The 12738-nt window shown below is 46.4% G+C and overlaps 1 protein-coding gene across 2 annotated transcripts in view; it reads right to left on the bottom strand.

Moving 5' to 3' along the window:
- BRPF3 (bromodomain and PHD finger containing 3) overlaps positions 1–12738 on the bottom strand; it is a 538751-nt gene that overhangs the window by 194064 nt on the left and 331949 nt on the right. For both annotated transcript variants that reach the window (XM_078644347.1, XM_078644348.1), the window contains exon 5: positions 8682–8810. In XM_078644347.1, coding sequence (XP_078500473.1) covers positions 8682–8810 — 129 coding nt within the window. The remainder of the gene's footprint in view (positions 1–8681; positions 8811–12738) is intronic.

Raw genomic sequence — 12738 nt, 5'->3', positions numbered from 1 at the left:
CACCTGGAGCTGAACATTCTCGACGGATACTTGAAAGCAGTTTTGAGAAGTCGACGGTAGAAATTTTGCATCGTCTGAAGAACTCTGCTTCGCTAGTCGCCGATTATTCGTAGTACTCGTATCCGAGGAGTAGATGCGCTTCCCAAGCTGTTAGACACCCACAGACTGCCTAGGCGTCGAAGCTGCACAGTGCTCCAATGCAATCTGTTTGAACTTGAGAATGGAAATTATGAATCTAACAAAGGAGCATTGGACATGCACTTTCCCTCGAGGAAGTGGAGACTCGACGTCACACCAACAATAAAAAGACTCTCTTAATAAAAAAACTTGTTAAAGTCCAGTTCGACACTAGATGGCAGGAGTGTGCACAGCATGTGTATCTGCAGCCAACATAAGCTACGGATAGGGTATTATCGGTACGGAGCCTTTGCCAAGAGGTTGATGAAGGGAAGCTCCAGCTGCGAGAACATGGTCACATTAGGTTAGCACTCCCATTTGTGAGATAAACTACTCACAGCGATCTGCCACCATGCTTGCAAGATTTGCTGTCACTCAAAAGATAACCAGTAGACGTCTACAAAGTCACAAGCACAAATCCTTCTAGCACAGAGTGAATGAACCCACTCTGCCCAACCACCTGATATAATGGATGGCAGTAATGTTGTCCAAAAGGGTATGCACAAGACGACCCAAGATGGAGGGGAAAAATGTCTTCAGAGTATGGCGAATGGCTCACAACTCCAGCCCACTGATGTGCATTTAGTGATCACATGAGCACTAAGGGCCTTGAACTGTCATCTCCCTCAGATGAAGGGCCAACCCAACAAAAGCATGCCTGTAACAACTTAAGCTATGAATGCGCTGCACTGAAGGGATGCTCGACTCTGAAATTCGAGGGGCACATCTACTATACAAACCCCGACAGAACAAGTGAAAGAAATACACGAGTGGAGAGACACCTATGATGCTGAAGCCACTCACTCCAGAGACACCACTGATGGGATATGGCCAGCCATCTGGCATGCAATACAAACAGGAAGGAGTCAAGCCCAATAGATTAAATAAAAAGCTGAAAAATGAAGATCAGATTTAAAGTCTAAAACATCAGATCCTGGACCCAGTGGATTTCCCGCTGAATTCCTTAAGTCACACATGGGTGCTCTTGGCCTACATCTCCTGGCGACATTAGATGAGGAATACTACGGACAGGTGCGGCTCTTGGACTGGTGACATGCAGAGATCGTTCTGTTTTTATAACCCGGACTCCCACCCGAAGACCCATCGTCATATCGCCCCATTTCTCTCATAAATTTTGAACTCAAGTTTCTGGGTAAGTCCTCGCTTTCCGCCTTCCTGCATGCATCCAGGACTTGATTCATCCTGACCAATCCAGCACCAGATACAACATACGGCGGGTCCATAATGCTCTGGCAAAGGCCCAGGAGCTGAGTCAACCTGCGACGACTCTGCTCGCTGATATTGATAAAGCATTTGATTCTCTCCATTGGACATGTTTATTCCCACTCTTAGAAGCAGTGAATTTTGGCCCACACTTTCAGGCCTATATACGATTGCTATATACAGATCTAACCGCCTCAGTCAGGGTGGCGGGTCACAGGTCGTCCCCCTTTACGATCGGCCGAGGTACAAGACAAGGCTGCCCCTTGTCACCGTTACTCTCACCCTAGCAGTGGAGCCCCTGGCAGCATGGGTACGGAGTGACCCTGTGATCCGAGGATTTGAGTGGTCGAGGTCTTGCGCTAATCGAATCGTACTTCATGACGACGGTGTGCTGTTCTTCATGACAGACCCTTGGTTCTCAGGCCCCCGTATCCTGCAAATTCTCTGAGTATTTGGAAAAACATCTGGCCTCCATACTAATCCCACCAAATCAGTTATTTTCCCAGTGTGCAGGGACCAGGCCCGCAACACCTTGGCAGCAGAGCTGTCGCATGCGACTGCAGGCTTCAAATCTCTGGGTATTTTTGCCTCACCCAGCCCGAAAATCTCGTAGGCCCGTAACATCACCCCACTCATGGCAGGCCTGCGGAACGAGATGGCGATTTGGTCTCACCTTCCGCTATCATTGTATGGGCGGTCGGCGATTTTTAAAATGGTCTCTCTATCTCATATTCTATATAGGTTTCAGAACTTTCCTTATGACATACCACACGTTTGGTTCTCACAAATTAACGCCATCCACAATAAATTCTTGTGGGATGGAGGGGCGATTAGGGTAGCACTGAGCACCTGCACGCAGTACTCATACTTATTATGCAGCATCCCACTTGCTTGTTGTTAACGAATGGTGGCACTACTCACCCTCGAATCCGGCATATAAACTGGAGCATAGGGCAATGGAGCATAACCCCCTTCTCCAGCTCCTATACAACCACACAAACGTAGATCTTATGCCAGCTCCCAGCAGGGCAGTGATTCAAATATGGAGATATGCGGTTCGACATATGGGCTGGCAAGGCCGCATAACAGGTATGGCTCCTCTATGGCACGGCACATATCTGCGCCCTGTTACGTCTTTGGAGGGGTTCCAGAAGTGGGATCTACTGGATATATCTACATTGGGAGATGTCATGCAGGGAACTACACTCACATCTTTCCAACAGCTGCAGACAGAGTTTCAATTGCACAATACACAGTTTTATAAGTATCTCCAACTGTGACACGCACTCAATCCCCTACTGCACTCGCTTGAAACTCTGCCTGAATTTCACCACCTTGAAGGGAGAATGCTTGCGGGGGACATCGGAGCACACAAAATACGTCAGATATACAAGGCGATGACCACCCAGGCCTAAACTACTTTCCATAAGACACGGGTTGGATGGTTAAGAGATTTACCAGACATGACGGATGATGATTGGACAGAAGCCCTGGCCAGTCCTGCTTATATCATGTCGTATCATGGAACCTTCTATTTGACCAGAGACTATTTTTATTACATAGTACTGACGGGATTGGTGGGAACAAATATAAACAGCACTTACTCTTCCTGGCCCTCACCCTGGCCAAGGGTGACATCGCACAGCAGTGGAAGGCTACATCCCCCCCGACAATTGGTGGTTGGAAGAAGACCCTAGACTGTTGCATGGGGGCAGAAATAGCGGTTTTTCAGGCTCGGGGTGCCCCCAGAAACACAGGAAAATATGGTCCTGATGGGCAAATTATTGTGGTATTGATTTACCGCCTCTACCGAACACAGACCTTGTATAGAATGGCTCCCTCATAGGATTCCGGTCCCTGAATTGATCAGACACTATTAAATTGTTACTGGTGGTCGAATATATCCCAACTTAATCTATTTTGTGAGGTTTAAATGTTATGCAGGGGTTCCAGTTTTTCAGAAACGTACCATGGATATATCCGATGTTTCACATGTTTACTGCCTGCAATTCCCCATTATGTCCCTTGAAAATCCAATAAAAATATGTTTACAAAAAAGAAAACAACATTAGATCATGCAGGCGGCATACAGAACCATTCTAATTAATGCTATTCTATGCGTCGGAACAAAGTGGGTGTTCCGCTGATGATGCAGGGTCATGGTGCACTCAAGGTGCTCAAACAAAAATGCAGCAAAACTCTGCCTGCAACTGCTGACTGTGAAAGTATACAAATACATGAGCGTGTGATTTCATGAGTGAGGCCGCCACAGCCAGCACTTCAATGGAGACTTGGAAAAAAAGTCATTTGACTCTAGGGTAGGTACTAAAATTGCCACTGTTGGGACCCCAACCATGAGGTGGATGTTATGCCTGTGAGATTTGAGGGTTGAGGGATGGAAATAGGTGCCATGGAGCTCCAAATACACCATCTAATCCTAAGCATTTATGGTCAGCAGTACCCAACTCAGAAATATTGTTTTGATTTTGTCATGGTGAACAAAGAGGTTCTGGAACTTCAAGCCCAGATGGGTTTGAGTCCACTGCACCCTCCTCAATGGCCCATTTTCACAGGAAAGCAAGAAGTTCTACCTCCAAGATAAAATCATTGGATAAACTGCACTTCCTGGCAGAAGGAGATTGAATGGGGAGGACATACCCCTTGTGAATAAGTAGGATCACCCAGTGAATCATTGTGAAGGTTCTTTATTAACAGGAAAATGAGTGACTGAGGCAAATCAAAGCGGATATTGGGTGGAGGTACCCACCAAAGAGTCTCCTCATATCAAAAGGCATATCCTTTAGAGGAGACAGAACACCCCCAGGAAATGCATTTAAGAGCTTCTACGCATCCCTCCTGTGTGGAGTAAAAACTAGAACCAGAGAACAGGCCACAGTGCGAGAATTTGCATTGTGGCATGCAGGCCGTTGACCATCTTACCAACTCGGAAAACAGACCTTTTACATGTTCGGGGGGCTTATTAAAGTTACCTTTGCCATTTTGCACCGGATGTGAATGTATCGTCCTTAGAGACACAAGGCTTTAGCAGTGCCCAAAGTAAAACTGCCTGAAGTAAAACTTTGTGTTCCATGGAATCAAGGCATTATGACTTGATACCATGATCTGGTGATGTCCTAGTTAAAGCGTGGGGTTCAGTTTTGGTAAAGATGCTTGAACCACCAAATTCCCTGCAGATGTTTGGGTCAACAGGAATTTTGGTTCAGCCGATGTGGGCATAATGCACCAAGCAATCTACTTGTAAAGTGCCTGGTCCAAAAGGGCTTTTTCCAGGCAGCCAGCCCCTGTTTTAGGAGAGCTTGTTAAAAGGTAGAAGAGGTTCTGGAACTGAGGAGAATAGCTGAGGATTTCCACAAGCATGCTGAATTTGGGGTCGGCAGACGGAATCAACAACTCCAATGCCTAGATTGCTTTATGGACAAGTGCCCCAAATACACACACCTCATCAAAATGAGGACTTGAAAGAAGAGGGATGTCCTCTTCAGGGGACATAAAAATACATGTACATGTTGAGCAGAGAAGAGTATCTATATTATAAGCAGTGGGGAGGTTATCCGCCTCCAACTCCTCTTCCTCCACATACCTGTCCAGTGCAACTGTGAGATCACTTTTGGTAGGAATTTAGGGTTGGTATGTAGTACCAATTTGTCCATATGAAGTTGGAAGAATTATTCTTCTAGAGTTAATGCCTGAAGCTCACTGACACGTCTGAGTAAAGGGACTGCAATGAGAAAATTGACTTTCTGGGCTGGAAACTGGAGACGGTATGAGTACAAAAGTTCAAATGCGGGACCCATTAACCTTTTTAATACAACATTGAGGTTCAACCTGGTGTTGGAGGAACCCTAAGCAGGATATCTCTATTGGGGCCCTCTAGAAAAGCTTTAATGACAGGAATCCTGAATATAGAAGTTTGTTTCCTGTTTTGGAGATATGCTGCAAATGCTGTTAGGTGTAGTCTTATGGAAGTGTAGGCTATCCCAGAGGTTTGTAAATGCAGAAGGTAAGAGACAATGTCTTGACGCTTTGCTGTTAAGGTGTTACATCCTTTGAGTGACAACAGTGAACAAAGTGTTTCCACTTTGCCGCACATCAGGCTCTAGTAGTTTTTCTTCTTGAAGAATATCCATACTCTGTTGAGGTAGATTTAAGTATCCAAATTCTAAGACCTCAGGAGCCAAATTGCAAGATTGAGAGATCTGGGGTTTGGATGTCTTACTATTCCCTGATTTTGGGTTAGACGGTCCTGCCAGTTGGTTATTATCTGGTGTGGAAATACTGAAAGGTCTAGTAGTGTGGCGAACCACGGTTGTCTGGCCCATGTGGGAGCCAATAGAACAAGTGCCAGAGACGTATGTCGAAGATTGCGAATCACAAACGGAAGCAGTGGGAGAGGTGGAAAAGTGTAAGAAAATATCCCTGACCACTTCATCTATAGTGTGTTGCCCTTGGACTGTGGGAATCTGGAGGCGAAGTTTGGGCATTTGGCATTGTCTGCTGTGGCGAATAGGTCTATGTCTGGGTGACCCTATTGCTGGATGAATCGGTGGAGGCCTGGTGGGTTAAGCTCCCACTCATGGACTTGGTTGTCTCCTCCTGAGGAGATCCCCAAAGTCGTTGCCCATCCCCGGTAGGTACTCCGCTAAGAGGTATGTATATATTGTGTTGGAGAGCATAACTCCAGATAGTTTAAACAAGATGAGATAGCTGAGGTGACACCCTGGGGGCTGTGGTGACCCCGAATCGAAGCACATTGAGCTGAAAATGCGAGGTACTGACGATCTGCTGGGCGAATTGGAATGTGGAAGTAGGCGTCCTTTAAGTCCAGTGTGGCAATGAAGTTGCCTAGTTGTAGAAGCGGGATGACAGCTTGAAGAGTGACCATGTGGAAGTGCTCTGATAGAATGTATTGTTTAGGGGTCTCAGGTGAAAGTATAGTTGTGTTGGATACGAGTTGGCCCTCCGATGTAATCTGGTATGCCCTTCCTTTATGTTCCTCTGGGAGATGTTGCATTCATCTGCAGCTGATGGATTTGCCTCTACCTCGAGTTCTGGATCTTCCAAACCAAAGAGGTCCTGCATATCCTCTACGCCCTGTTGAAACATTTGTAATCTTCTAGCCCTTCATTCTCTCAGTGTTTTTTTTAAATCTGAAAAAAACCCGCCGGCCTCACAGGTTGCTTCCTCGTGTTCAGGAGATACGCCCAAGTTACACACTAGGTGTAGGTCAGTGCGTGGAAATTTGTCGTGACAAGAAAGGAAAAATCGAAAGGTGTCCTTCGATCACCAATTGGACGTCCGTTGGAGTGAACCTTGAAGAGAAAATCCACCCACAAGTGCAAAAGCCTAGGGGGCCGTGGTCGAAAGACAAATTCGACATTGATGGTATAAGGAGAAAAGTAGTGATCGAACGGCGATCGAAAACAATACTGACGGTATCAGAGAAGAGCCCGACAACTGTATCGAACCAGAGGAGAGGCGCACACGTACGAACCCAAAGGCGGAAAAAAACAATCTAACAGATTGATATTCATACCTGCCTCGTTAACACAGCAGCTATTAAGATAATTGTACTCCTACTACCACCTATCCTGTTTCGCACTCTTTACATGATCAAAAGTTGGCCTGGAAACCTAGATACAAAATATCTGTTGCACATATTGTGGTTGTCAATAGGAGTGTATTAGAAATTACTAGACTAGTAAAGCTAAACTTTACCTCAGCTGAATTCAATTTCATTAGCGATGTTCTCTTATTTGCCCGCTCAGGGGTGAACTGGAATCAACTAATTAGAAATACATTCACTATGTCCAGTAAAATAATTGTATGTTTCTAACTGGGCTTTTCTCACTGAAGAAAAACTATTAGTAATATGTAACTTTCTAGAACGTGCTATAGTTTGAGTACTTGGTAATGTTTATATTACTTTATTTCATGTTTCTTATCAGATTAATGGACTCATTCATGGTGTTCACCTGTGACCATCATCATCTACTAAGAAAACTGCAGGATTTGAAATAGTGTCCCAAGCGTCCCAACATGAAAAATAAAAAACTGGAATGACATATAAAAAGAAAGACAGTGCACAAACCTGAAAACTTGTAATCTACCAGCAAAATATTATGCATCAGAAAAAATAAGATAAGTAAATTCAATCACCATGGATGCTGCTGTAACAGACTTTGACAGGGAATAAAAATAGTCACCATTACTAATCCTGGGCGGTAAACTGCGCTCTGTTCGTGGAATTTTTGTAGTTTTTTCTCCTCTCGCAATCACCAATTGTAAGTTAGCGAGCACGAGATGCCGCTTGGTTGAATTTCTACCCGAGCGGCAGGAAGATCAGCTTCCCTGCTCGTGATCGCCAATGGTGAATTGGCGAGAGCAAGCGACCACTCTAGTAGAAAACCTACCCGAGCGGCAGGAATATTCTGCGAATCGCAGTTCGCACTGCACTCTGCCACTTGCGGAACTCGACTGACTTTTTTTGTCACATTGCGGAGTTCTGTGTAGCGGAACGCCGTGAACTACGCCCAGGCCTAACCATTATCTTAAAAGAAAAATTTTGTGCACACATATGCCTGAAAACAAGTGAGGGTCATGTGAAGGCAGGAAGAAAAAGAGAAACTAAGATAGCCAATTAGCTTCTTTTAACATTTATCTCACTCACACCCATCCATTATCACTGAAAAGTTCTTCAAGCTATAAACAACACCTTTATATTCCTAAATGCGCTCACCAAATGTGGGCTGTTAGTGTTAGAGAATATATTTCCGCCAGGCCACATACTAGACAATCCCCTAACTACCGCTGCTCCATCCACAAGATTAGAAGGGAACACACTACAAATAGGAATGGCTGTGCAATCTAATAAGATGTTTTCATTCGATTTACGCACAAGTAGGTGAAAAACTCAACCTGACCGAGGGAAATAGAAGGCTATGGGAAATAGGGAAATATAGCTTTGTACTTCCTCCCAAACATAACCACTACACAGAAACAGACAGGAAGATACATTTCAAATAACATCACATACACTGGAGAAGAAAGATCATCTACTTTCAAAGGCTGCAATAGCTATTTGTCTCTTCAAAACCTCCCTCAACAATTAATTCACTCAAGATTAATCAATCACAGTGCACAAGCTCATGTTCAGCACCCAATGTAAATGTGAGTACTCTAGTAGTAGGATGGTTTCCACAAACACCCCAAAATGGCTAAATACAGAAAAGTGGCCATACTCTTCAGGCAAGGCTACTCACCTCTTTCAGGTTGACAGGATCTGCAAAAATGCGGGCCGGATCCTTCTCCTGCAGTAAATCCAATGTTGTACGCAACAGCACATTAAATGGAGTTAGCTGGAGTTCCAAAGCAGCCTGCTGCACCTTCACCTGAATAGAACAGTGAAAGGGTAAATAAATATGGAAAATTAGTCACTTGTTATCTAGATTTCAACTTTTTTGTAAAAAGTCACAATATTCCACAAGAGCCACACTGGCTCTGAAAACATTTCATAACAGTGCTCCCTTGCACCAGTATGCGGCTCTGTGAAGGCTACGTTCTGATCTGGAAGTGATGGAGTGTAGCTACATATGGTTAGAAGTATCTCTCAGACACTGGTTCACACTCCAAGCCACACACATTCTAGACTTTCTTATCCCTACAGGCTGCAGCACCCAACATATACACCACCCGCACTAAATAAGACGGGACTCACTGTCATATATAAGTGTACCTGGCTCCAGCACACCAAGAATTAAGGCACCCAAGTCATTTGAACTTCTCACCTGTCACTTCACTTTCTCAGCAACCTGGACTGCCTCCTGTTTGTCTGTTCTAGAGACCACCACAGAGCCAAGACATTTAAGACAAAATTTCAGAACTAATCATCTCAGCCTCCTAAGACCCTACATTGGTTGGAGACTTCAACATACTAGACTACCATACTAAATCTATGAAGGAATCCTTCTACACAATCATCACTCTGGAAATCATGCAACACATCAAAATAACCCACTCCAAAACTGACAACACAACAATGATGTCCACTCTTTCACTTTTCTTCCATCACTATATCTCCCAAAAAAGAACTGAGTTTAACCCCATCCCAAAGACTGAACTCTCCAACATCCAGAACTCTCTCCAGGCCAACACATGATGACATTCTAACATCTTCAATGGCCAAATTTGCTGAAGGAGATACAAACACACCCTTTTTCAGCATAATCAATTCCGCCCTCAGTCAAAAGGGCCATTCTGGATGCACCTAACACAGGACACATCGTATCCCTACTAATATAACCAACCTTATACCTCACCAAATTCGGCCCTATAAATTCATAGGAAAAATTATCAAAAATGCAGTTACCCCTGAGGTACAAGAACGCCTTGGCAGAATAATCTTCTACAGCACTACCAATCCAGTTTCAAACTACACTGCAGAATGGAAGCAGACACTTGTAAACTGGTTGACGATGCCCACACTATCTTCTTCAATAACAGAAATGACCACCGACACAATATCCTTCTCATACACTCTGCAGACTTGATACAGAAGCAAAATGTAGCTCTTATCCACAGCTTGGAAACACAAGCAGGGTACTCGGACAATCCTGCAATGGTTCACATACTACCTCACAATATGTCACAAACCTGTACAAACAGTGAACACAAGATTCCAGAAACTCCCTAACTCCTAAGGTGTTCACTGGGATTCCATCCACTAACTCATCACAGTAGTCTTAGCTTTAAATTTAGAGCTAGGGTAAAGGATAGTGTTAGATTTAGTATTAGGATAGAGATAAGGATTGGATTAGAATTTTGGTTTTGGTAGGCTTAGCCAACGGCTATGTCTTAGGAAACACATAGATCACCAGCTCACATGGCATTGTATTACGGCCCACCCTATATAGGGACGGCCTTCAAATACCACATCCACCCTCTCTGTCAGAAAAGAAAAGATCGATATTCCCCACGTGCTAAGAGAAACTCTGGGAGGGGGGAGAGGGGCGGAGCTTGCTCGCGACCAAGATGGCTGCTTGAGTCTCGAGCTCCGTAACGCCGACACAATATCCTGGATATATCCGACAGCTTGCTGCTGCTCAACAATCTCCCGGCTCAAATTCAGTCACCGGAGCACACCCGCGATATGGGGACCTAACTTCGAACTCTCTCACCCCCTTCTATCCGGAGCTACTGCAGCTCTTAACAAGCGACCACAAGGCCTGTAATCCCCGGCCCGAGTAGCCCAGGGGGCGGAGCAGCGTCAACGTACGTGCCGCGAACGACTGCTGGTTCCGGCCGAACCTCTCAACTCTGGGGGTCCGGTTCCACCAGCGGCAAACATCGGACCTTGGGGACTCCAGCTGTGCTGGGGAGCACGCCGGGCCAACGCACATGCAGCACAGAGTGATAATGGCGCTATGAAACCCAGCATTGGTGACGGCTCGGTGACCCCCAGCATATGAGCGGTCGCTAGGGCTGAGTAGTCTGTGGCCAGGCAGCAGAAGCAGAACGCTGCAACAGGCTCTGGGAGTTCCTGCTGAGAGGACCTGGGGAAACAACTGAAGGAGCCTCAAGTGGAGGAGACGGGTAGGGCTTTGCCACTACGGGGAACCAACATTTTGCAAAGTGGCACTAGCCTTGGGATCCCCACGGTCTGTAGTAGGTGCGCAGGGGGTGCGCCTGCAGCTGGGGCTTGACAATGCACCAAACAGAGTGAAGTGTGCAGCGTGGAGCAGATCTGCACCCCGGTGAGTGGCTCCTATCCAGCAATATTGAGTCCCCAGGAGCACCGCACAGGAGTACCAGGCCGGCTGAATTAAGGCGACACTGAACAGAGGCTCACACTCACAGAGAGACTACGGCCACAGAGATACCAGGCCTGACTTGGCATAAAGAAGCGCAGAGTCAGAGCTGTGCTGTGGAGAGCAAGCAGAGTGTAGCACGGGAGGCGAATTCCTGAGAGGAGTCGGAGACCGGACGAGCGACTGGAGGCAACACAGCACGGCCGGACGGGTACTGGCACTTCCGCAGTCTGGAGGTCAGTGACGACAAGACTAGCGGCAGATGAGGTAACTAGTCCCCAGAACAACTGAACGAACTAGCTAGAAGGGGCATCTTGCCTGATCACTGTCGACAACAGGGCTGGGAACAACTAAAGTTAATAGCCTCTGGCCGGCCTCTACCAGATAGGAATTAGGGGTGGCAGAAACGCGGGCCCTAGCAAATCGGCTCACCCAGAGGAGACAATGGGCAGAACGGATAAAACGCAACCCAAGTTCACTTTTGAGCAGAAACGCACTAAGTCACACAGCGCCACGACTGAGGAGGCCACTAGGACTTTAACCCCTGCGGAGGACGACCCAGATATCCGGAGTATGCTCCTATCGATGGAAACAAGTTTGCAGAATGGCATAACCTCCCAAGGCACAAAAATGGACGCCCTTTCGTACCGGATGGACAGAATGGTGGAACGTCTGGATAAGCACGCGGAGCGGTTGGATATGTCAGAGCGGACACTCACGGAGGTAGAAGAGGCGCACACTACACTGGACTCGGACCACAAACAGCTCGGGAGGGTCATACGAGTCCTGCAAGACAAGACAGAGGATTTGGAGGTTCACTCGAGATGCTGCAATCTACGAATTACTGGTCTTCCGGAGACGACAACAACTGGTAACATGGAACACTTCGTAGAGAAGCTATTGGTAAGCCTTCTGGGGGAAGGTGTCTTCTTCAATATGTTTGTGGTGGAGAGAGCGCATCGTTCCCTGGGAACTCGTCAGCCAGCGGGTGTCCCGCCGCATCCAATCATAGCAAAACTGCTCAATTACCGGGATAGAGATGCCGCCTTGCGATTGGTGCGGGAAAAACAAACATTGGTATACGAAGGATCGACCATTTCGCTTTTCCTGGATTTCACCGCTCGAGTGCAGGAAGCACGTAGACAATTTGTACCCATGAAAAAGCAGCTGTGCGATCTGGGCCTGGATTATGCCATGCTGTATCCTGCTAAACTACGGGTGAACAAACAAGGTCGCTCCCACAGCTTTACAGACCCGAAGGTCTTACAGAAGGCACTAAAAGGCTGGTCCAGAGAACAGCGACAGAGCCAGGAACAACACCTACTGGGCGAAGCGGCTGGAGAATCGGTTGAGGAGCAAGACTGACACTAAGTTACTTACTTTCAGCTGATAAGTATTATGGGAGTGTGGCGGGTGTGGGGAGGAGGAAGTGGTGTTGGGGGCAAAAAGCCAATGTACTGCTGATTACTTGACTGGTACAGTGCAGGTAGACTATGCTGGAGGCACTTTTTTG

This window comes from Lissotriton helveticus, chromosome 5_1, assembly GCF_964261635.1.
Source record: "Lissotriton helveticus chromosome 5_1, aLisHel1.1, whole genome shotgun sequence".
Lineage (NCBI taxonomy): Eukaryota > Metazoa > Chordata > Amphibia > Caudata > Salamandridae > Lissotriton > Lissotriton helveticus.
The sequence above is the reverse complement of the archived record's forward strand: the minus strand, read 5'-3'. Positions and strand labels throughout refer to the sequence as shown.